The sequence below is a fragment of the Lytechinus variegatus genome, chromosome 9 (assembly GCF_018143015.1).
Source record: "Lytechinus variegatus isolate NC3 chromosome 9, Lvar_3.0, whole genome shotgun sequence".
NCBI classification, from domain to species: domain Eukaryota; kingdom Metazoa; phylum Echinodermata; class Echinoidea; order Temnopleuroida; family Toxopneustidae; genus Lytechinus; species Lytechinus variegatus.
In genome coordinates this window covers 34,314,992-34,342,575 of record NC_054748.1, presented here as the reverse complement: position 1 = coordinate 34,342,575, position 27,584 = coordinate 34,314,992, and the positions used below count along the sequence as shown (strand labels likewise).

Sequence of the window (27,584 nt, the reverse complement as noted above, 5' to 3'; positions counted from 1 at the left end):
CATATTTTCCCAATGAACACTGCATGTACATGTATTCCAAACATTGCATCTTCCCACTTGACTCCAATAATAGGGATTTCTCAAAATCCAATCAACTCACACACACTTCCATTACTACACAGTACACATACATGTACATGTATAGTACAATGAATACCATAAATTACATGTATCTGATTTAGGACAAGGCTGGAAAAATCACATTTTCTCAGAACATTGAAATTATTGGTACTTATTTTTAACTAGTACAGCATATTATGTATGTCTCAAGTGGTTTACCATATTAATCTACATGTACATGCACAAGGTAAAATATTTTCTAATTCACAACTCTTTCACAGAAATGTACACAAATGTGCGAAGATAATTGCTAATTGCTACTTGCTACATAATCATAACAAGGATAAAATCCCAGATTTCAGATCTAAAACAGAGAGCAAACTGTAGTTGCGCAATACTAGTACTAGTAGTACATATGCATGTATACTTGTGAACATTCATGAACTCAAGCCTGGATCGATGTAGAGAGATTGTGTTATGATTTGAAGTGCAATCTTGGCATTCCTGTCTAAAGTTCAAGCGATATGAAAACAATACACTGTGCTTACAGGTACGACTGTCATAATAAGCTTTAAATAACTAGAGCACCCACATTACATTGTATACTGTATAGTGTCCAATGTCACTATTGGTTTACAGATACAATACATCTTCTTGTACTTGGCTGTTGTCAATTTGAAATGGTGAAAAAATAAAGGTCAATTTAATAAAATGTTCTTCAAGAACAAGACCATTAAATTTTGTAGTATTGTGACCAGGCATTTTTTTCCTTCTTATTTTAGTGTAAAGAGACACCATCGCATTGCTAAAATCATGGTATAAAGAGGACTCGCATTACTGTGTATAAGATAGCGCCTTATACATGTACATGTACATGTATGTGCGCTTCATTATAAACATGACATGTATATATGAAATTGACGTCTTTCAACTTAAATTAAACCACAACCTGAATTAAAACCCTTTAAGAAGTTGGCAGTTGATAGTAATCTATAAATTAAAAAAAAAATCTGAACAAATCAACATCCTGCCTTGATAGGGATACATGTACATGTATATTTTCAGGTTTTGTTTCCTTTTAGAAACACAAGAGGGAGTTTTTCAGATTTTTGAGTGATTTTCATTTTCACCGGTATTAATACAGGCTACAAAAATAATTACTTGATTGGCTGAGGGGAAAGCTGTTAAACATCATTAAAAATCCCCAGATCCACTACCAGTATGTTACCATCTTCAGTAGATATCAGGGGGCATTTCATGAAATGTCTTACAAGTTTGCATTCAGCCAATCACAGATGCATTTCAGTATTTTTTTAAATGTAACTAGTGAAAATCACTGGAAGTGGAAAGGTTTTTTTTTTTGGGGGGGGGGCATGTACATGTAATAATGTAATGCAAGATATCTTTTATTGAATGAATTCCCAAGAATCCCTACTTCTTCCTTGGCATTCTTCCTTCTCTCAGTTTGTCTGTGACTCTCTGTCCCTTAATATCTCTCTTCCTCTCTCCTTCTCTCTAATACTCTCTCTATAAACCTCTTCAATCACACCATTATGAAAAAATAAACATCCTGGGGCCTGTAACACAAAGCTTAGCAATGATCGTAGAACAGTGTTCTACGAATGATTCTATTGACTAAAATGTACAATCAATCGTGAAATTCAAGCGCACGATCAATCGCTAACCTTTGTGTTACAGGACCCCTGTTGTTTTTCACTATTCTCCAGACAAGCCCTCTAACTAAACACAGAGCAAGAGAGAGAGAGAGAGCTCACAAAATAGGACCGCATCGTTTCTGACACCGTTCGGTTTAGTCTTGGCGACACACGTTCACAACCCTCCCGGGAAATGCAGCTCTACTTGGGACCTAGCGCAAGTATACACATACAGGCGCATTAAGATATCATGTTCATAATCACTGGCATGGTATAGTTTGCATGCATAAACCCTAGATTCTAGAGAGTCGATTCATATCAATACAGGGTCTGAATCAAAAGGCTACAGGTAGGTACAGGTTCATCCTGCCCATGTAGTCTTGGTATACAGACATTGGAAAATGTACATGTAATAGCAGAACATCTGCAGGCTCTAACAGAGCCAGTTAGGCTTCATTAAAGAGGCAAGCTATGGAGTTGAATGACATGATTCTGTTCCAGGGTCTCTTCCTAGAGACTAATCAGACCTTTCGACCAGCGATAAAAATATTCTTAACAGGAATGAATTATCGATGAATAGCTTTCACAAGGGATAGCAAGTGGTCTGATAATGAGATATTAAACTGGATATTTAATGCCTGCTTGTTCAAGCTTAATATTGTCAAATGCCATCTTGAAATATGAAGAGCAGAATTCTGTATTATAAAGACAATTTTATCCCAATGATGATTTTTTGGGGGGAGTTCCCTCTCCCCTTTTTATATTTCTTTAGTTCATTTTCAATAAAGAAACTGTCCATGATGTCGCCAAAACTTTAAAAATCACAATTTTCACAATTTTGATTATCTTTCAGATCTTTTTGTGAGGGGTGCAGGCACAGAACTATTCTTGCTGAACAAAAACAAAAATGCACCACATTGTTCCTGAAGAAATGTAGTTCTACACATTATTTTTTAACAAGAGAGCAAGGAAAGTTCAACAAGCAAAACTGCCATTATTCCGAAATGTTTCTCGTCAGAAATGAAATCAAAACGATCCCAAATGAGACTGAGCCTCTTTGATTCATATTTCTCACATATTCTCAGCTTCATCATTATTTCCATCCCATGCTCAAATTCAATGAGAACAGCAATGGTTGCACACTACTGAAATTAACTTTTCCACTCACTTCTTGGAATATAAAATTAGAAAATACCCAGGTCCCAGGGGAGAAATATCCACAGATATTGAATTTTGAAATGTCACTGGTTCAGTCAGCAAATACAACAATTCAGTTTAATATTGATAATAATATATTTGAAAGTACGAATATTAGCAGGAGCATGGTACATATGTACACAATGTAAACTGACCCCTTTAGCTGCAGCTGCTGGTCAATATTTACATGTATAAACTGTGCATGAATATTGAAATGGAAAAAAATATTTAAAGTATCAACTATCCAGCATCTAATGTAATGCTGAATACAATTTTTCAGTTTTTCATTATCGAAAATGCTACAATTAAATGGAAAATAAAGAAAAATAAAAACGTATCTGGTACTGAAACTTTTTTACTTGAATGTCATGTTCAAATTATGTACACACTCTAAATTGGCAAGATGAAAACAACCGTTACTGTTTAAAAAGGCAAATTGGCAACAAGACGGAAAAACAACCAAATCACATTTTAGAATGGTAATTGGCAACAAGAAAGAAGAACCAAATGACTTTTTAGAAGGCAAATTTTATACAAGATTAAAAAACAACCAAATCGCTATTCAAAAAGGAAAATGGGAACATTGAATGATGTTTTAAACAGAAATATGGCTCAATATAAATGCTGTGGATCATCAACATTGCAGTGAATCAATTCTTTTTTTCTAATTTCGACTTGTGTTATCCACTTTTCAAGTAAAAATATGATTGTTGCCAATTTGAAGAACTGAAGATTTTTTTGAACTAATGAGAAATATCTGTACAGTGTACAGTACCTCTATGCGACGGGTGCATCATGGTCTAGTGGTTCTGACTCTCACCTTTTAAACAGAGGGTCGTGGGCTCGAATCCTAGCCATGGCGTGTTTTCCTTCAGCACGAAATTTATCCACACTGTGCTGCACTCGACCCAGGTGAGGTGCGTGTACATGTAAATATGGGTACCGGCAGGAAGTAATTCCTCAAAAAGCTGTGTGCACCAGAATTGGTAGATTAGCTTAACCGGGGTAATATACATTAAGGAGCGCCTTGAGCACCTACATTGTAGCAAGGTGGATACATGCGCTATACAAATCCTATATCATTAATATGGGATAGTAGCGTATCACATTGAAATTGATAGTCATCCCAACAACTTCACAACTTATGAAAGTAGGTTATTTTTATTTTTTTACAATCTTATTTCATTATTACAATAACTGATGCCATAAACTAGTCTTCTTGCTTGAATATATTCCATTTCCTAATATTCCACCCACTCCATAAATCTCTGACACACATCGGATTTGTCAACATGTTTTCCACTGGTTTATTGCATTAAATTGGATTTACAAGTACATGAATATCGAATCCTGTTTAGAGCAAAGTTATTATCACATTTGAAAAACAAGTCTGCAGCAATCAGCATACAGTACAGATCTATACTATCGTACAAAGAAAATAATGACCAGCACTATTTAAACATTGAAATTCTAATAGACTGACATATTCTGCTAGAGTGTTATCAATTGATGGAAAGATAGGCCTTCAGTGCAAACACATGTATGTACATGTACACAAACAGGCCTATGTACAATGTAGTCACTAATTTTCTGAATTCAATGGCATAATCCCGGGGGGGGGGGGCCACTTCCATTCACGAGTGGATACCATGCGCGACCATGGGGTCTCGAAAAGCACCCTAAACACGTAATTTCCATATTCTGAAAATGCACCCCTTAACAAGTATTGCCGTGTGAAACCCTACCCTTAACAAGTATTGGAAACAAAACGATACTCTTGGAAAATATTCCCTGAAATGAACCCCTAAACAAGTACAGGAATGTTTTATTGTTACGGGTCCTTCGGTCGTCGGCTTAATTTACCTTATTTGGTTTAGTACGACCCCACCTTCTACACCTCGCGCAAATCGGACTCTTAACACGAAGTGTTGGGGCAAAAAGGACATCCTTTATAAAACATTTTAATTTTGTTTTATCATCCCCGCAAATTCGACCCTAAACACGTAATCTTCCTAGCGAATTAGATACCCTTTTTTCATTATTATTGTGTTTTTGACACCCTTTTCACGTTACGTACGTAACGTGCCCTGTCGTGAAAAAGACATCCTTTTTACGTGTTTTTTTGGTCGCGCATGGTATCCACTCGTCAATGTGAGTGGCCCCCCCGGGGACATAATTTGACATGCTCAGTGAAAAATTAATATTTACCGAAAAATAAAATTCATACATGTACATGTACATGTATACCAAAGCACTATACAGTACACACATGCATATTCACTGGTGCTTTTTTTTTAATTGGGGTTGACCACATAATCTGAGATGCTCAGTGAAAAATTAATATTTTCTGAAAATAATATGAGTCACTATTATTACAGTTGTGGTACATGTACATGCACTGTTTACGTATTGTAGGCTATGATGCATGGGCACTGGTGCAATATTTATACTCATCTGTGGAGAACCATGGCTATTAAACCTAAATGCAGATCAATGAGTAACTATTGCACAAGAGTGTCTGCGCATGATAGAGGGTGGGTGGTATGAGAAATATGACGTGGATTGACTCACTTATTTGTCTGAAAATTTTAACTCTAGCTCACAAGGGCAGTGATGCCTCCAAGCAATCATTCACTATCATTTGCTCTGATTAATCATTCATTTCTTTCCTACTACTACACATGCACATCACCAAGCACTCCTCAATTAGGTAGTTGTTCCATCAATTTCTGATCTGTTGATTTCATCTTTTAGCTTCAGACATACATAAGTAGGGCATTTTGAAGTATTTTCATCTATTTTAGAAATACTTTCCTTAAATACTCCTCTTAGTCGTCTTGTAATGTTATTCCTTCTCTCATAAAAATAAATTTCTTGCATCCCTATTTTTATCTAACAATTTCTTTGATTTTCCAGGGAATAATTTTCCTGATTTCAATGTTGCAAATTGATTTTCCCCCCTTATTGAAAATACCACACAAAATTTTCTCCTTTCTAAGGTTTTGACATAGATGACTGCACAGATAGTTTAACAAGTGGAATGCCTCTGGCCGTCTCACCTGTATCACGCGATTCAACATAGCAGCAGTGCTGACTTTGAAAACTACTATGACCTAGGTCCATATATTTCCTAAGTTATGATGACATTTCAGAAACTTAACCTCAGGTTAAGATTTTGATGTTGATTCCCCCAACATGGTCTAAGTTCATTGACCCTAAATGACCTTTGACCTTGGTCATGTGACATGAAACTAAAATAGGATGTTCATTAATACTTGATTAACCTTATGGCCAAGTTTCATGAGCTAGGTCCATATACTTTCTAAGTTATGTCATTTCAAAAACTTAACCTCAGGTTAAGATTTGATGTTGACGCCGCCGCCGTCAGAAAGCGGCGCCTATAGTCTCACTCTGCTATGCAGGTGAGACAAAAACAAAAAAATATTTCCTCAGTCTAAACTGCTTATCAAATTTGAGAAGCAAAATTATTCCCCATTTTTTTTCCTTTTTACTAAATTCTTTCTTTCTTCAATTCCCCTCTCCTTCCAAACATTAATACCCTTCCTGATTCTTCTCCAATTCTTTTCCTTGGCCAATGTCATGATGACAATGAATGTAAACTTGCCATGAATTGTAAATAATCAATGAATTTTGAAACTTTATGCTTAATTGTACATTTATAATCATGTATAAAACAGGGCCCCTGATCTGGGGAAAATGTTATTTCAATCAAACTATTTCCAGGGCAACTTCATGGGCTCGCCAGCAAGATTTTGCTACATTACAGCACAATAAAATGTGGAAATAACTTTTCAGAAGCACTTGCCCAGTTGGGCAAGTAAATTTTCAAATAGTTGGAATACACTTGCCCCCAAAAATATCATTGAAAAAAAGTTTTACCTAGATCCAAAAGAAAGTTGTGCGGTTTTATAAACCATTGACATTTTTCTCTTTTGACATGAACTGATCTACTTTGTTATTGCATTTCTTTTTCCAAAGTTATTTTATCTTGCCTGCCATGACCAAACTTAGGGTCAATATCATATCATATCGACCCTAATTTTGGTCATCTGTGAGAATTTTGCTTTCTCCCATGTGAATCTTGCTTGCCCAATTTGGGCAAGTAGTTTTGGTCTTTACTTAAAAACACTCGCCCGACTATAACTTTTACTTGCCCCGGGCAATCGGGCAAGTGCTTATGTATGTAGCACCCTGGTAGTGACTATGTACTACAAGCAATCTAAATTTTAAAAGTCAAGAAGTACCCATGTGCAAGCACAATAAAGAGAAAAATTATGATAAGTGTCCTGAAATATTTGTGTGCTTAGCAAACAATGATGGCATTATCATTCCGTTTTTAGGACTGTGTACAATGCACCTGTAGCAAGTTATTATTTACATTAGATTATTGAATCCCATCAAACTCTGCTCCACTCCTGTGTGTGCAGGCCATCTTCAACTTCAAGCAATGATTTTTCTCCCCATTAAAGATAATATGCTTACATGTACATGTATATTAAAATTGTCAATCAGCTTTTAACAGAGTTCAAGAAATCTTTATTCAAAAAAAGGACCAAGATCCAATACGAAATGCTGGTAAGATGTTGACCTTTTTAAAAGGAATTCTGCAGAAGTGTATTCACTTTACTATCAATTTATTTTCAATCAAATTGAATGAAATCATTATAGCGAACAACTAAACATCATTATGGACTATTACTTTTTAGGTACTGGTACATACATTGTAGGCCAATACGCATACTGTACATGTAAGCTAGAGCTCTGTTAATACTTTTAGTTGGCATTCCCTCCCTTTCACTTTTTTTCTTGTTAGCATACAGTACATGTACTGTATGTTGATGTGTATGACCCCGTTCTCATAATACCGGCTTAAAACTAGTTTAGTGGAAACTAGTGTACATGTAATGAGAACGGTCAAAGTGGTCTTGAAAGCGATCTTACAAACCACCTCGCAATGTAGTTTTCAAGATCGCTTCGCTTTGTTAAACTGGTTATTCACACAAACTTTTAGGTAATTGTTATTTTCCCCTCTCTTTTTAGTAGGTTTTCTACCTTCCTTCTTTTCCTTTTCTTTTCTTTATTGCACCATGAGCATCTTTTTGTGATGGATACCGGTGCATTACAAATATTCATATCATTATTAAACTGGTTTTAGTACAAGTGAGGACACAACCATTCTTCGGGAAGCGATCTTTGCACATTTTGAGTGAAACATGTCATCTCCACTGAGAGCGTTCCCATAGCAACAAGACTTCATGTGAAGTGGGCTTGTAAACCACTTTCAGCTGATCAAATGGGAACGCTAGCAAAGCCATCTTCCAATGGAGTTTCCCGAACCGGTTACAGGCAAACTACTTTTAGAAAGTATTTTGATGCCTACATGTATGTTTGTATTCATCATTGAAAAATTTTAAGTAGAAAAATAAATTGCATCATGATGACAAAGAGTGATGAGCATTCTTCTGCTTTTGACAAGAAATGCAACTTACATAAATGTACAGTTGATTAACCTAGGCTAAATGTACAGAATACCTGACAAAAGAAGTTATATCAGTGACATGTCTCAAAATGAGGGAGAATCAGCATACAAATAATGAATGTTTATGAGTGCAATGGACAGAATACTTCTTGAGGTGAAAGATGAAATGATCCATTTTAATAACGAGGCACAGCCGAGTTGAATGGATCATTATTTTATCTTTCACCGAATGAAGTATTCTGTCCATTGCATGAATGAAAAACACTCATTATTAGGTTTATGACACCTAAAAATTGATATTTTTTCATATGAAATTTATAGTTTTCGATGCAAAACATGCTCATGCAGTGCGAGTATGGTCTGTTGATTGTTACGTCATGAGCACTGCTGGTGCCTGCAGCTGCAGTCTCGGTGCGAGCGTGCAATGGACAAAATCATATGGATGCAAAGTTGCACATTGAATGGATCCAGAATTGCACGGTTGATGACATTGCAAAATGGGCTGAATGAACGATATCAAACAACCAATCAAATCTAGGTGTCATTGATTAAATAAAAGTCATTTAAAGTACATGTAGTACCCTCCTGCAGTATTACTATGTTCTGAGTACAGTCCCTCTTATACCCCTTTCATAGTGAAGGCGAAGTACTCCGGAGTAACTCCGGGTTGAGTTGATCTGCTTGTACTGCGGACCGACTTTAAACCCCTTTCTTATTGGCAAGCACCGCCGCGGTGTATCCGCAGTCGTTGCCATGGTTTCCAAGCGAGTTCGCGCCATACGTGTGGCCGAATTCCCCAACGAGCGATTCGCGCCGAAATTTGTTTTGCAAATGCAGCTGCGCTAGATAGCGATGTGTGCAGCGGGTCGATCGACAGGAAGTTATGCGCGAGATCACAGCGATAAGCGCATACCGCATTTCCGGTGCGAAGTAACTCCGTTTGTAAGCCTCTTCTCGAAGTGGGTTGAGTACTCCGCTTTGAATCCGGATCGAACTAATCTCAGAATTTTCATATTGCCCTCCAAAGTGGAGTAACTCCTCCTGGACTCCGGACTAACTCCACTTCGGCTCTCACTATGAAAGGGGTATTTGGTGATTCATCTCCATGAATCTATAACTTGTGACAATCCTTAACACGCACCCAAGACCTAAGGTTTAAAGGAGAATGAAACCTTTGGAACAAGATCGCTTGTGTGAAAACAGAAAAATCAAAGAAACAGATCAACGAAAGTTTGAGAAAAATCAGACAAATAATGAGAAAGTTATGAGCATTTGAATATTGCGATCACTAATGCTATGGAGATAGCGAATTGGCAATGCGACAAAGATGTGTGATGTCACTTGTGAACAACTCTCCCCATTACTTTAGTATATATTTCACTAGAATTGCCTCTTTTATCACATCTATCCATAAATCATGTGTTCTGTCTACATGAGGGCATGTAATACATATTTTTTAAGAATACATCATGGATAAAGAGTTTATCATCATAACAAAAAGCAAAAAGAGACATTTTGAGGGTATTTTATAGTCCACCAAAGGGAAAGTTGTTCATCAGTGACATCACACATCCTTGTCGCATTGCCAATGTGAGGATCTCCATAACATTAGTGATTGCAATATTCAAATGCTCATAACTTTCTCACTATTTGTCCGATTTTTCTCAAACTTTCTTTATTCTTTCTTTGATTTTTCTGTTTCTACACAAGCCTATTTGTTCCAAACGTTTCATTCCCCTTTAATAGGGCAATACAAGTATGTGTAATAAAAACAATTCTGATCTTATCTTCTGTTAACAAACAATATTGGTCGGCAATGTAGGCCTAACTGTACAATCTGCAATGCAAACGTATAAGCTCAAGGTTCAACATAATATTGGTATGCTTGTGAAATTAAATACACTACAGTACTATGTATATGGAAGTCATAATCGTTGTATGTTGAAATTTTGCATTAAGATGAAAAGTAATCTCGAGGCGATTCCATTGCTCCTGAACAGTTGACTACGTACTGTAAGAACTGCTAAAATCAAGACCAACCAGTGTATGTCCATAAATTGCCAATTCGTCCACTGCCAACTCATCCACTCATCACATGGTCTACTCTACACATGTACAGTACAATTATTTAAGGCCAAGTAAAAAAAGAAAGTAGTTGATCGTCCTCGCGCGCATCTATTTTGGCCGCCGCATGGAAATTTTTGATATTTACTATTTTCAAAAATTGGCTAAAAAAAAAAAAAATCGGGATGTTCCTTTTTTGATGTTCCCTTTTTCATTGCAGCATCAATTTTCTTGATATTTACTATTTTTATGGCTGCTGAATAGCGAAAAAAATCACAAAATTGGCGAGCGATTTGCTCTCATGTGGTTTGGGATCTCTCTCGCAACTTCAAAAACAATTGCAAAGTCCGATATCGCCGTAACTGCAGGAAAGAAAAAAATTCTGATTTGGTTTTCTATTGGAATTTTGAAGATACCATCATAAATTAGCAAGAAAATAAAGTTTGCAAACTCGGGGAAGATCACGGATTTCTTCATTTTTAGTGCATTTTCGGGGACCCCGCTTCCTGAATCTGAACTAATCTGTCGCCTGCTTTGGAAATATGGCGCAGAAAAATCAATTTTAATGACGTACATGTAAATTTGTATTTCGGCAGGTTTTTTGGTGAGTGATAGCACCTGTACTTCGATGTGTGTAACGGTGATTGACTGTGCATGTTGTGACTCTGTTGGGTAATGCATGACTTGTGTGCTGGGATAATTATATAATATTGACTGGCCTTGAGGGGAACATCAAATGTATTGCCAGCAAATGAATCACATTGGCCCGAGTCTTTAGACTAGGGCAATATGGGTCATTTAAGGGCAATATATTTGATGTTCCTGAAAGAAGAGCCAGTCAATATTTTTATTATCATCCAAATCAGATATCTAGAGCAAAAATCATGATAATGGGGATATTTCTTTTAAAAATAGAGTTCTATTGTGTCATGTTAATATCGGTCTAGGCTCTGCTCTTAACCATTATGACGTACTTGCAAGCGCTCGGATTCAGCGTTGTCTTTATTATGACGTATATTGTTGGTGGGCGGATCCTTATGAAGCGTATCTCTTTATACGCATCCACAAATGCCCGGATGTGAGACCAGGGAAAATACAACGGTATATTTTGCTTCGTCTCTGCATGCAAAGTAAATACGCGCATTGAGACCGAGGAAAATACAAACAATATACCTACCCTTCACGATATTGAGAAAATGTAGGGCAATACGGTTTTGTATCTTGACCAGCTCAGATGTCTGATACGGGTGATAATTAATGTTATTGACTGTGCTGGCGCAACATGTGAATTTGTGAAATCAATTTAGTTTTCTAACGTCAGCAGGCAGTGCACTGAATATTCAAAAAAAATAATTTCAAGTGGGTTATTCTTTATGAAGATTGAAAATCATTAATGGGATTCTTAGAAGTGCCATTTCTGTTCAAATTTGATCAACCTTATTCTTCCTTGAGCTATTCAATTTGATGGAAAATTGTAAAAATTATAGTTAGTAAATATATCTAACACAGTTACAAACATGAAATAATAAACATTATGTGAACAATTAACAATTAATTCAATCATCATTTAACATTTGATATCAATTAAAAAATGAATAAAAATTGAACAGTATTAAACAAGATGTTATAAATATACAAGCAGCTGGAAAACTGTGATGCGAAACCATGCCCAGAGCTAAAAAAGAGATTGGCTCTGGAAAACTAAACATGGCTCCATGGTAATAAAAATGACCCCACCCCCATGCATTTTTTACCTTTACAATATATATATAATTAATATAAATATTAATATAGAATAAGGTTTAAATCATTCACTTGACATGAACGTTTTGTTTTACAATACAGTACCGGTATACATCAGTATAAATACATCGATAGATTTTTATTGCATAATACATTTTCCATAGATTTCCAATCAATTGTATGTATATATATTTATGCATATACATGTACATAGGGGCAAGTCCAAGAAAAGGTCACCCTGGAAGGCAAAATTTAATCTTTAATTTAAGAAGTTATCTTTGGTGGGGTAAGAAAGCCCAAATGTGGAATTTTAAAATTTCATTAAGAAAAATTTCATAATATGCATATTTATGCTAATTTGGGGCACCTAATTTGCATAATCAGTAAAATGGGCGTTACGTATGGGACAATTATAAAAACTCATAGAAAATGAAAACAAAACTTCTGAGATTCAGTCATAGGTGGGACATGGACCCCCTTACATCTTATTACTTTTGGCAGAAAAAAGTGGTGTCATCTAATTAATTATGCAAATTAGGTCTTGTCCAAGGATGGAATGTCCCATACGTAACATTTTGAGGATGTCTTTTTAAGTTATTTCTCATAATACAATACTTGTATTGTTGCATCTCTGGGAAGTTCTAATTTATTAAGTATGAAAATGTTATACCACAAAAAGTTTCAAAAATGGAGTTTACTTTTTAATTAAAAGTTAATTAAAAAATTGTTACGTACATGTATGGGACAACATGTTACGTATGGGACATTTACACACAATGTCAATGGGGAGATTTGTGTACAAAGTGAATGGAGAAAAACAAATTTGAAGAGTGCTCTAAAAACTGAATATTTACCTTTTCTTTAGTTTTTAAACACTGATTTGTTATGAATACTGATTAATGAATACAAATGAAGCCCCAAAAAATGTGAAAATGGAAAAATATGAAAAAATAAAAACAATAGAAATACATAAGAAATTCATAAAACCATGAAAAACAAGGAGTAAAAAGGTTGAAATGGCTAATTTCCCCTTCAGTGATATCAAATATGTCTCAGTAGAACATTTAAAAAGAAAGAAACTCTTTTGTTATTTCCATATTTTAAATTATTTCAATTTTTGAATTATGGGGAAAATTGTGTACGTTCTCTATGGGGACAAAATGTCCCATACGTAACTGTCCCATACGTAACATGTCATTAATTTGTTTAATTAGAGTCTGTAATTAGAGGGAATTGGCTTATGACATGAAACTTGCCATAAATGTACTATAGTATTGAGACTTCTATCACACTAAGTTTCAAGTTGTCAAGTGAAATACTTTCAGAGAATTCTCAACTTGAAACTAATGTATTAAAAATTGTCTTTTCTCTGCGTCCCATACGTAACGGGGCATCTTTTCGCTCTAAAAGGTCAAGATCAAGGTCATATGTCACAATTTTTTGCATGATTATTCTTCTCCTAGATGTCTACCATCATGAGGGTATTCAATCTAATCAACGTCATTTAACACTATTTTTCAGGTCATTAAAGCCTCTGAAATGTCCCATACGTAACGCGCGCGAATTCTTGGACTTGCCCATATATGTATTTTATATATATATATATATATATATATATATATATATATATATATATATATACATTTCTACTCATTTATTATTAATATTGAGCATGCATTGATCACATATTTCGAGCCTGACATGGCCTGACAACCATTTGAATAAAAAATAGCAAAAAAAAGTAAATAGTAAGGACCTCCCTCATCACTAATGTCAAAAACGGGCCGAGAAAATGCCTCCTTGTTTTTAAAAGAAATAGTAAGATAGCAAATAGTAAGGACCTCCCTCATCACCACTCTCAAAAAACCCGGACGATCAACTACTTTCTTTTTTTACTTGGCCTAATAGTTTATATTAAGTCCATCAACATTTTGTCTATTACAACCATTTGGTCCAATCATCACTTCGTCTAATTACCGTTTTGTGTAATAACCAAGGGCCCGTTGCATAAAACTTTTGCCATAAAAAAACTCTGGCAAACCAAATTATGTTTATGAAAACTACACATTAATTTTTTTATGGCAAAAGTTATGCAACAGCAACAGGTCCCGGGTGGTCTAATACCCATTTTCTTTTCATTCATTTTACACAATTAAACACTTAAATACATGTAGTTTAATTAGACCAAATGGTATATAAGGACTAAATGGCTATTGGACCAACTGAACTGGTTATTAGATGGAATGGCATTAATAGACCAAATGAAATTAGATCATGTGTTGAGTAGACGAACTGGTGATAGACCAAATGGTAGTAGACGAGTTGGCAATTGGACGAATTGGCATTAGATGAATTTAAAATAAACCTACAAGTAAACATGTACACAGGAAATCAGTTCTAAATATTCTTGGAACAGAAACTATCCCTGGTATCAGTCTCAAATTCTCAATAGTTCAAAGGGAAGCGATTGCTTTGGCAGATGGCACAGTGTCAAATAGACAAGGGCAGAAGAAAGTGAAAACACATTTTATATTGCATGTTACTATATGTATACCACGAACCAACAAGATAGGGAAAATAATATTTAGGAGCCTTCACACCTGCCTGATTCAAAAAAATATCTTACTTTATAAATAGGTAAGTTATTACAAGTAATACCCCGAATGTCAGCATATACATGTATGTACCTGTACATGTACCGGTATGTGATTTTCAAATCCACAAGAACTTTAAAGGTAAATGCTAGTTTTGGTAACGATATCAAAATGAGTTCGTACAGATTCCAATGAAATGACCACAAAAGTGTCTGTTGTATATTAAAATGAAACGCATGTGCCAAAGGATTCTTGAAGAAATTGTGTAATTGCTGAGAAATCAGCAAATAAGCACAGGATTCGGGTAGAGCATCAGGCCCGACATTCAGAGCAATAATTATACACTGTCCCACGTGCGCTTGTCTGTGTTGGGGATCTTCAGTCTGAACATTTTTCAGCGAAGATTTCAAGATTTCATAAAGTTCAGTTTATGTAACCGTACCAGATCTAGATCCTTGATGATATACTGACAATTAAGCCTTGTTTTACAGACTTTCTCATGAAATCAGTGTTTACTGCAACTACTGGAATTTTTCTTTAAATAGCAGCCTGGATTTCTTCAAAATTATGGGAACATTTGCAATGTCAAAGCAGTTATAAAGAAATCTAATAATTTAATACAAGGAAAATATGAATCATGCTGGAGGCTCACTTTCATTTACAATGTATCTGGTTCAGGAACTGTTATGTGAAAGCATAAAATAACAAGTTCTCCTTAAAATTTGATTTTTTTTTTCATTCGGAAGGTATGAAAGCACCTCATATAAACTCGCTGACCTCAAGACAGAATACTGTTGCGCAATTGTTTTGGGAAACAATGCAACTGTCACTGCTTTGATTTAGTGTACATCAAATTTAGTACAGCAAAGTACCTTTTATTATATCATAACATATATATCAAATTCCCAAGGAACTATATTTGGAACAAATTCATAGGAGTATTCTCCTTTTTAAGAAAGACTAACAGGCTGATAACATTCTTTCATTTTTTCAGTTGCAGGCAAGGCCGATTTTCTCTATGACAGGGCTCATTTCTAAAATACAAACGGGGAAAATAAACAAGGGCAAAAAAAATCCAAGGCTTCTCATGGATCAATAACCCACATGGCCATTGTGTAGCTATGAATTCATTCAAGCCTCGATATAGCTGGAACTTGGATGAAACCTCTTTATAATAGCGTGTAAAGTAAACATTAAAAAAAGGAAATAAATCATGAAGCAATATTTCAGATACAAGCATATTTCATGACTTTCTCTTCAGCTTTAAAGTCAATTATAAATAAAAATGAACTAACCTTTATGGAGAGTCTATTGCATGTGACTTTCGAAATGACAATCCATGATGGTAGTTCCAGAACATCCATTAAAACCTGTTCATCTAATTCTAGGTTGGTTAGCTGACCTTCCCCTTTAAGCGTGCTCAGACCAATCTTGTCTGACGAAAGGTTCTTGACGAATCTATAAAGAAAAGTTTGTTGTTTTTATTAATTTTAAGCAAATAGGGGAATGTTATAACCCTGGATTAAAGGGGAAGTTCACCCTGAAGATAAGTTGGTTAAAATTTAGAGAAAATAATTGGAGAAGATTTGATGAATATTTCAAAGTCTTAAAGTTGTGATGTCATTTACAAGAAGCTTGCCATGTAATATAGGTCTTGGCCTCTATTCAATAAATTCTATTTTTCAATGGAATATGATGAATACATGTACAAATATCTATTCACATAGAAGTTGCTTTGAAATTATTTGTCTGATGATCAATAAATTCACTGCAATGCCATTTTCTCAAAATGGTGAAAGTGATTTTATTTACAAGAGGAAGTCTTGTGAATAAAATCACTTTCACTATTTTGAGAAAATTGCATTTTGGGAATGTACATACATGTACATTGTAAGTAGGAGGTGCTCGTTTGTAATGTTACAAAATCCAAACTTGAGATACTTTAATTCGTATTACTCATAGAGCTCTGTTTATAATATGATTGATTTTCATCAAACCTTCACCAATAACATTCTCTGATCTTATATCTTTCATTAAGATCTAAAACCTATTTAACTTACATATCATCAGGATGAACATCACATTTTATAAATGACTTTATTTTCAAAAAAAATAAAAGTATTCCCAATGCCTTCTTTATTCCCTTTCAGAAGTTAAATATAAATGTATTTTTACCCCCTCCACAAAAAAATAAAGATTATGTAAATATGCATGCCCTGTGTCAAAGGTCAAGCAACACAACACATGGTTTCAATTGTCTGGCTAGTGACTGGCCAAGCAATTGTGTTTGTGCAATTGGTTTGTATGACAATAAAATATCGAGATTGTTTTCTCATGGACATGGTATAGGTTTCTATAGGATTTTTCCTCCTTTATGAAGGCTTTACACTTGTTTTATGCATGGTCATGGATGCACAGACAGATACAAATTCTTAAAGTGACATTTTCACCGAATTCCCTTATATTGAGACCCCATTTCGGATAGTAATATGGTATACACACATCATCTGTGATGGGGTGTGTTACGATATCAGTATGGATATCTAAGCACTCCATACACCTCCCGCAACATGGATACCATGCCTGTTGATTGACCTGCCTAGCTGGCCTGTATAATAAACCTGTATATACGTTCATACCAAAGTCTCCACCAGAGTCCTTTGTATTGGATCATGGTGGCAGCTGAAACCAGTGATCGCCTTTGAAATGACAGGGATCAAGTAACCAGATACTGTATTGTTGGGAAGTAAACTGCATGTCTTTTTACCGAAATTCGCATGCTTCATAACCTACTAACCCAACGGGCGCCCGCGAGCCGCTCGCCCGCTAGCCCCGGCTATCGCCTCGCTCCTGTACCGTACCGTACTGTGCATACCCAATGCACTGTCACAGCAAATCACAGTGTTGTGAGAAGGAGCGAGATGCTAACGGTAACTGTAAACAATCAAATATAGCCTGAATAAGTTATAACTGTGTTCAATCACTGGCACAGAGGTCTGCATCATAAGATCAACATACACTAAAAGTTGATAAAACCTAAATTACTTAATTTTCTGGACTAGAGTGTGAACAATGAATTAATATTTTCCTAATATTAATTGTAAATCTGGAGTGTGAGAAGTGAGTGGGAGTGACCAGCATTTTCACTGCATGAAACACCTAATGACATTCACACAGGGCTGTGAGTGCGTTACAGGTATCATCACCAGTCGACCTGTGACTGTAAGGAGCGTTCACACGTGGATATAATCAGACATTAATATCTACACTCATTCATTTAAATACCTAATACGTACAGCGAACATACACAATGAGTAGTGGAAAATATCCAGAAATGAACTGGGAGGCAACAGACCTACCAGAAGAGTTCCAGCTTTTCAGACAAAGAATGGAGCTGATTCTAGCAGACCAAGACATAACTGATCAGAGAAAAGTAGCTATAAAAATCAAGATTGCTGTAGGCAATGAAGGCTTGCGTCGAATCAATGCATCGGGGCTATCAGAGACCGATAAAGAAAAACCGCAAGAGCTATGGAGACTATTAGAGGCACAGTTAAAGGTCAATATCAATTTTCGCATACACCGCTTAGAGCTAATGCGGTACAGGCAGAAACCAGATGAAACGATCGATGAATTCGTTACCAGGTGTAGGGACAAAGCCAAAAATTGCGATTTCGAGGAAGCTGAGTTAAATGAGCGAATCATGGAGCTAGTGATTGCGTCAACTCCAAGTCTCGAATTCCAAAAGTCATTGCTAGATCAACCGAAAGGTTACAAGGTCGAACAAATTTTGGCAGAAGGTCGTAAATACGAGGCAGTTGCTGCGAGCCGACAATGTCTTGAGACACTAGACCCTAAACAGAATATCGATTCGTTCAAGCGTAACCAGGGACGAAAAGCATGTGGTAACTGCGGACGTTTCCACAAACCTCGTCAGTGCCCTGCATATGACGATGAGTGCCGTGCCTGTGGCACCAAGGGCCATTGGGCCAAATTCTGTCGTAAATCGAAAAATGATCGTAGTCGTAAACAGAATCGTAGATCAGATGACCGAAGATCCGACACGGTATCTGATGATCGTAAACCAAAACAAAACAAAACACGATCAAAGTCGAAAAGTCGAAAGAGTAAACCAATAAGCGAAATGGACATAACACATGATACTACCACAGATCATGATCATTATCAATCTACAGATAGTCCATTCAACGTAGCACAATTTGACACCATACACACTAATGGACCACACACAGTTGTAAATCCAGAAGGTACTGTAGCATTTGCTAACATTGACATAATATGCCCACAAAGAGTAGGTCAACATAAGCTTTACCTAAAAGTGGACTCGGGGGCAAGTGCTAACACTATCACAGTACGTACCGCCAAAGCAATATACGGTCCAAAGTGGGAATCAGTAGTGAAACAAACAACAATAAAACTTATAGCTTACGGAGAGACACAAATTCCATGTAAGGGTACACTAGACATAAAGTGTAGATACAAGAGTACAAAATGGTCAACACATACATTCTATGTAGCAGATGTCAAGGGTCCAGCGATCCTAGGGTTGTTAGGTTGCACTGACCTTGGAATTATCACAATTCACTCAATGGACAACAAAACACCTACAACCAATCCTAAACCTAAACAAACACCTATCACAAGTGTAAGGGATCTCAAACAAGCATATCCAAATCAGTTTGATGCTATTGGTAGTTTCCAAGGGAAGGCAATGCTTCATGTCAAGGATGATGCTAAACCTACCATAGACGCACCCCGCAAGTGCAGCATACACTTGAAAGACAAAATCAAGGCAGAACTGGACAAAATGGAGCAGCAAGGAGTCATCAGAAAAATCGAGTACCACACCGATTGGTGCAGCTCCATGACCACTGTTGTGAAGAAAGATGGATCCATCAGGATTTGTCTTGACCCCAGGAGGTTAAATGATGCCTTGAAGAGATGCCCGCACAAGGTACCAACCTTGGAAGAGGTCCAACCTGTCTTCGCAGGAGCTCAGTACTTCTCTAAGTTAGACGCGAAGGCTGGTTACTGGTCGGTTCACCTAGCAGAGGAGTGCCAGGATCTCACCACATTCCGTACACCATTTGGAAGGTACTGCTTCCAAAGACTACCATTTGGGTTATGTACTAGTCAGGATATCTTCCAGCAGCATATGGATAGGATTGTCCAAAATGTGCCAGGCTGCATATGCATCGCAGATGACATAGCGATCGTAGGAAGAACGGAGGAGGAACACGATAGGAATCTCTACTTACTCATGGAGACGGCAAAGCAAGAAGGCTTAGTGTTCAACAGCTCCAAATGTACTATCAAGAAGGAAGCCATCAACTTCTTCGGTTCCAAGTACACTAGATCAGGTATCTACCCAGATCCGAGCAAGGTAGAAGCTATCACATCAATGCCATCACCCAAGGACAAAGAAGATGTTCAGAGATGCTTAGGATTATTCACATACCTAGCAGCATACATTCCTAACTTCTCAGAGAAGTCAGCGCCACTTCGAGAACTTCTACACAAGGAAGTACCATTCATCTGGGACGATGATCATGAACATTCCTTGAACAGCCTGAAAAGTGCAGTATTATCAGGTGCATGTCTACAATTCTATGACCCAAAGAAAGAGACAACTCTTGAGGTAGATGCATCGATGAAAGGGCTAGGAGCATGCCTGCTCCAGCAAGGCAAACCAGTTGCATTTGCATCCAAAAGTCTTTCCACTGCACAGTCCAACTATTCCAACATAGAGAGGGAAACCTTAGCCCTAGTGTTTGGTATCAACCGCTTCCATACATATCTGTTCGGGAAGGAATTCACCGTCATAACAGATCACAGACCATTGGAAATGATATGGAAGAAACCTCTTAGAAGTGCACCACCACGTCTACAGAGATTGCTTATCAAAGTCCAAGGATACCGATGTCAAGTCAAGTATAGACCAGGAAAAGACATGATTCTTTCCGATACCTTGAGCCGACTTCCTAATCCCAAGGAAGCACGCGATGTTCCGCTAGATGTCAGAGTGGAATCCATCTGCTCTGAAGCCGAAGATTCGCACCAGATTGACTTGATATACTTCGGACAACACAAGAGAACAGAGCTTCAGAGAGAAACAGCTAATGATCCTGTTCTCAGATCACTATGGCAAATAGTCACTCAGGGATGGCCTGAGACCATCCAAGAATTGCCGACATCCCTTCGTCAATTTTGGTCTTACAGAGATGAAATTGGAGTATCACACGGAGTACTCTTCAAGGGAAGTCAAGTCATCATACCGAAGACACTAAGGAATGACATCCTTAGACAGCTTCATCTAGGACACATGGGAATCGAAAGCACGAGGCGACTTGCTCGTGAGACAGTGTTCTGGCCAAACATCAACAAGGACATTGATCAGTTGATAAAGCAGTGTGAAACATGCCAGAAACACCAAGTAAGACAGCAGAAAGAGCCACTGCATCCCCATGATGTACCACCAGCACCATGGACCAGACTGGGAACCGACTTGTTCATGCTCAATAGACAAGAGTATCTTCTCGTTACTGATTACTATTCCAAGTATCCGATCATTGCTAAGCTAACCGACACATCCAGTGCAGCTATAGCAAGACAGATGACGGGAATCTTCAGTCTGTTCGGTCCACCAGAAGAGATTGTGTCCGACAACGGTCCACAATTTGTCGGGAAACCATTCCAAGACATGTGCAAGAAGTGGAATATCAAGCACATCACTTCTTCACCGCACTATCCAAGATCCAACGGATTAGCTGAGAGAATGGTTCGTACAATCAAGAATCTGTTGACAAAGTGTTCTCAAACTAGCCAAGACAGCCAACTAGCCATGATGCACCTGCGAGCAACACCGGTTGACAATAACTTGAGATCACCAGCAGAGATGTTGTTTGGAAGACCCATCCGAACCACATTGCCAAGTCACTATCTTTCGAGAGATTCTGCTACCGAGTTTCTCTTGAATAGGCAAGACAAAATGAAGGAAGTGCATGATCGACATGCAAGTTCTGATCTGCCACCACTGCATGTAGGACAGCCTGTGAGAGTTCTGCATCCAAGAGACAACACTTGGATACCAGCCAAAGTATCCAAAATCTGTGAAGAACCTCGATCCTATGAAGTTTCAACGCCGAACGGAGGAATCTTGAGGAGAAATAGATCTCACTTGAGGGAAATTCCATCCACCAACCCAACTCCGAAGCGTGTGAGGTTCGACGAAGAAAACCATTCCACAGAAACTCAACCAGAGGAAGACAACGTCCAACGAACACCAATGTCCAACTCTAATCAATCTCAACAGACACACTCACAAACCACGAGGTCTGGACGCACTATTCGCAAACCAGAGAGATTCATGTTTGAAGATTGAACATTATGAACACTCTAAACTCTCAAACAAAGAAGAGAAAGAGAAGAAAGAAGACAACACTGAAGACATTAGTGTAGTTTTAAGTTTATTATATGCATGTATAAACATTGTACATTATTTTTGGTATGTCAAGATAGTGTTCACGAAATTATTAAAAAGACACTATAACCAAAACTTATTGTTTGGAAATATTGATTTCAGGATCAATCCGGTTATCCAAATTATTTTCAGTTTTGCACAAGATTGAAGTTATGTAAAATTGAAGATGCATACAGTTTATCACAAATTGATATTATTCTCACAAACCAAACAATTTCTATATTATTATATGATAAATCATAACTAAGCCAAATTACCAAAATTTGCAGACTACCAAAAGTATTGTTTGAAAACAATATCCTTGAAATTTGAAATTCTCAATCTTATCAGAAGAAGGGGGATGTTACGATATCAGTATGGATATCTAAGCACTCCATACACCTCCCGCAACATGGATACCATGCCTGTTGATTGACCTGCCTAGCTGGCCTGTATAATAAACCTGTATATACGTTCATACCAAAGTCTCCACCAGAGTCCTTTGTATTGTATCACCCAGTTGTTGTGTGTCCGGATAGGTTGTGTGTCTGGATAGGTTGTGTGTCCGGACGATCGATTTTAGAAAGTCATTTCAAAGAATTAACAAGTGAAGTTTCATGTTTAGTAAAAAATGTTAGGAAATATTATAGAGAACAAAATAGAAGTGATTTCAACTAGGCCTATTGAATCCATATTTTTAGTGTAATCCAAAGACAAAATAGAAGGCTTCAAAAATATTAAGTGTCCGGTCACCCGATCCCCCATCCTATAGACCCTATGTCTGCCTGTATTACACGGGCCGTAGCTCCCTGGGAATAACGAACTGACCACAGGCACAGCACAGTCATGGATAATACAGGGTCCTCCTGGGAACTAATTAATAGGCCTAGCCTACTGCCCTGGGTATAGCCAGTTGTTGTGTGTCTGGATGATCAATTTGAGAAAGTCATAAATTTGGAAAAATTTACAAGCAAAGTTTCATCAATTATTAGGCCTAGTACAAAACATTAGGAGATATATAGAGAACAAAATAGAACATGATTAGGCCTACATCCATATTTTTAGGGTAATCCAAAGGCAAAAAAGAAGGCTTCACAAATACAAAAATTAAAGTGTCTGGACACCCGACCCCCCATCTGACTGTCACGGTTGAAAAACAGGGGCCTGTTTCTCAACACCGTCATAAGTCTAACTTCTTGACTAAATCGGAGATAGTGAGCTACTTGTCCGCTAACCGTTTCACGAAGCCCTCTTTACCAAGATCGGGTACAACAACCTCACTAAATATTTATGACACCTCCGTACCTGTCATAACTTCTTTCCTAATGACGTAGTGGCATCACGTGGGTAGACTATGACATGCAAAAGTGCCGAGAAATCTGAAAATTATAATCTTACGTAATCAATCATAGAGGTTGAAATTACATCCCAAAACAAGTGGGATAATGCATTCAATGATCATTGTAATACAAAGTGACTATGAAAACTGTTGGTAAAACGCCACAAAACCATTCATTTTGAAATAGTAAAATATTTTAATCGATAGAAATTCTACCACGCCAGGCCATCCATAACTGGAGTTGTATTTGTCGTTTTCAGACCCAACTGACATTTGGATAAATTCTAATCTCTAATTTATGCATATAATTTGTCAAATCGTAAGTTTCGGTATCAAAGATTTATAAAAAAAAATGTTAAACTATATTTTGATGATGTTTGGAATCGTAAAACATTGTATAATTATCATAATTTTACAAATAAAACCGTTATGGTTTTACTTTCGTAAACTATTAAGATTGGATATCCCGGGGGTACCCATCTCAACGTCCACATGTGATTTTTTAGTCATGAAATAAATTATTCATAATTCCATTTTTCAGCAATTGAATGCCCTAGTCTTCATGGTCTAAGTATGTATGATGCATAATTTACCTGTGCTATTATTTATAAAAGATTTAATTCCCAATTCATCACAAAATTTGCAATTTTGTCATAATTTTTCTTTTTGAAAATTATGCTATTTTGTGACTAAGGCTACGTCTCGTCTGCTCTTTTTACCGATAGTATCGATATCAAGGTATTTTAGTTAGGAAGCCTTTCGTGAAACAGGTTTAGTAAGATTGGAACTAACTCCGTGGTTTGTGGATAAAGATATGACTAACTTGTCCAGGTGTTGAGAAACGGGCCCCTGGCCTGGGTCTACGTAACGGGATCACAATCGTCACTCACACAGTCACACTGTCACTGACTGACCCCATACAGCACAGCTCAGCTACTCTAACGTTACGACTGTAGTATTTACAGTCAAGACAGTCAACTCAATCAAAAACTCACACAGCTCACAGACACAGAGATACAGTCAGATTCATAACAACATGCAACAGAACCCACAATCAACTTGACCACATCATCGACATCGACAACAGCAACTCGGAATCGGATTTGAAAGGCAAGCGCAAAATAATGTTAAAGAGATTTTCTTTTACTTACTTCGACAAGTGTTTGATGATCTGATTCTTAATAATCGACGTCATGATTCTCTCTGTATTCTACCGCTAAAAATAGAAGAAAGGTGTTAAACTTCTAGCTAGGATGGCAAATTGTGATGACATTTTCGTTTTGCTGTCCACGAAACGAAATTTGTTATCCTTCATGATCGATAGCCCTTTCGATCGCGGGCGTCACACGATCGATATTACCTAGGCGTTATACCAGGACTATTTTTAAAATATTTAATCATATTGTTTAAAAAGATGATCATACAATTAATTTAATTAATACACATAATTTTATAATCTATTAAATTAAATTGAAAGCTTAAATTATTCTACAAGGAGTAAAGATCACCTTGATATATTTGATATAATAAAGCAGTTATTATTTATTTCGAACCGCAACGTCTAACATTAATTCAGAATTGCTGGCGTAGATGGCGCTACACCAGATTTCATTTTCGGTCTCTAAAATTATATTTTGTTCAAAATCAAAGTGCAAAGAAAAAAATTTGTTCAAAATCAAATTGCATCGAGAAGAGTCTTCCCCAAAAATGAGGAGGCACAATCATTGCAAAAGGGGCAAAAATTACAAATTATAAATTCATGAAAAGAGAACTTTGTATAAATGAAAATTATAAATTGTGAAGATTCCCGGGGTATTGTTATGGACCCTTTTTGTCATTATTATTGATTCGTTGGGTGATATAAAGACAATAAGTTATAATAAGATGTTCTTTTTCCTTCCACAAGTGCACAAGGGGCAACAGACAAGTGTTGTGTGAAGGCAGACTTGTGATTTTCACAGCAGTTGCTATTATTACAGAAAAAAATGAAGATCTTCTTTTTAATGTGAAGAATGCCCTACTCGGGGGGGGGGCGCATGCCCTGCGGGGACTCGGCGAAAGGGAGCAACAGTAAACCGGGTGAGAGAGAGGTGGGGGGGGGGGAAGGAAGAAAAAAATGTGTGATCAGAGAGAGATCGAAGGCGGAAGGGGCTAATAGGGAAAAGGTAGATGAAGGCGAGCGAGAGAAGAAAATGAAAGACAAAATAAAAATACGAGAAAAAAAAGAGAGAAAAGGGATGATAAATGAGAAGAAGAAAGGAAAAAAAAATAGTAATTAGAATCAAGGGGAGAGCCGCGCTGCGCCAAATTGTTGATGAAATTGGGGCACCAAATTAATATGTAGGCATGCATGGGGGTATTTCAAACTCAACAGGGCACCATGTTGATTAAAAGCTTGAATCTTAAATAAAACAGGGGCGCAAATTAACATTATCTTATCTTAATTTTTTCATATTTAATTATCTTATTACGGGCATCGACCCAAAACTTTGGAGGCGCGTATCGGGGCACTAAATCAGAAAAAAGGTTTTTAATTAATTGTGATATGAGAGCTAGCACACACACGCTCATGGCGCCTGCCCTGCAAGCAGCACTGGCAGTTCCTTAATTGGATATATACAAACAACAACAATATACGCAAATAAAAAAAGAGATAAAACATACAACCGAGTACATATATAGGCCTAGATTAAAATAAAATCTAGAGGAATGCCAATATATAGATCCACATTTACATTTGCTTTGATGGAGGTATAGGGATCAGTTAGGCTTCTCATATTGATGTTAAGGTGCGGAAAATCACACTGATGCCACCGAGTGTCCGAGTTCAAGTAAAGTCACCTTAAACTTAACTCGGGTGTAAAATAACACTAAATTATCATTTCTTGTTTCTTGCAAATTTTATTTTAGGTAGGGCCTTTGGCGGGAGGCTGGTAGGATTGTTGATTCGATCTGGGGGTACGTACGTTGTACGTACCCGATATTATAATAATGGTCTTGTATTCCCACAAACTTGTTCACACATGCAAGGACTAAATCATTTAAAAACTGAACTTTTTTTCATTTTCATGGCTTCAAACTGCTATACAGTGCGTATAAAAAAACGGGACAGATTTGAAAAGTCTATAAAATTTTTGTTTCATATTATGATCTCTATATTTTGGTGTCAATACGTGCTCTGGAGTCTTATTCTTCAAATGCCATTAAAATAATTTAAATTCGTTCATGCTTGAGCGAACACGGAATGTTTTTGTCTGGGTTAAAAAAGGAGGCTTGCGCCAAAATGGCATAAAATGATAAATATGGTGGTCGGACTTCTTGCTAATCAGCAGACTTCCTCTTAACCTTTTCATTATCTTTGCCATAATTTTCGAATTATGCGGTCAAAATTCATTTCCAAATCTACTTATTTGCTTGAAATAGTTCTGTTGTTCCTTTTTAATCTGTTCTCTTTTAGCTTTGAATATTCCTTCTTTAGGCAAGAACATTTTTTTATAAACCAAAGTATGGGAGAGCGTGATTTTTTTTCAAATCCTTTCATTATGTGCTACAAAGGTTATGGTGCCTTTGAACAGTGGCATACTGAGGGTGGGGGCTCGGGGTGCTCCACCCCCCCCCCAAATAAAAAAATATTACCAAGGAAAAAATGGGAAAGGCAAATAACAGAAAACATAGAAAGTGAAGTATGATATCATTTTATGAATATTATGTCAAAATCACAAGATTGGATATTTTAATAAAAAAGTGAAAATTTTTGCTTGCTCGCTTCGCAACTTTTTAATACATTTTACCCGATCTGCCATATCTTGCTCCTTCAAAATTGACTCAATGCACCATTGCCATTGAAAGACATGAATCCTTTCCTGTTTGTCCTGTCAAGCACATAATTAAACTTGGTGAAGGATTCAATACCGTAACCCCTTGAAAATAGGATTCATGTCTTTTCTAGGTA

The 27,584-nt window shown here is 36.9% G+C and overlaps 1 protein-coding gene across 1 annotated transcript in view; it reads right to left on the bottom strand.

The window, feature by feature from the left end:
• LOC121422068 (UHRF1-binding protein 1-like) overlaps positions 1 to 24,899 on the bottom strand; it is a 61,079-nt gene extending 36,180 nt beyond the window's left edge. The window contains 2 exon segments of the mRNA XM_041616877.1: positions 16,109 to 16,271; positions 24,784 to 24,899. Of these exon segments, the coding sequence (XP_041472811.1) occupies positions 16,109 to 16,271; positions 24,784 to 24,827 (207 nt within the window). The 5' untranslated portion in view covers positions 24,828 to 24,899.
• Between the last annotated feature and the right edge of the window lie 2,685 nt (positions 24,900 to 27,584).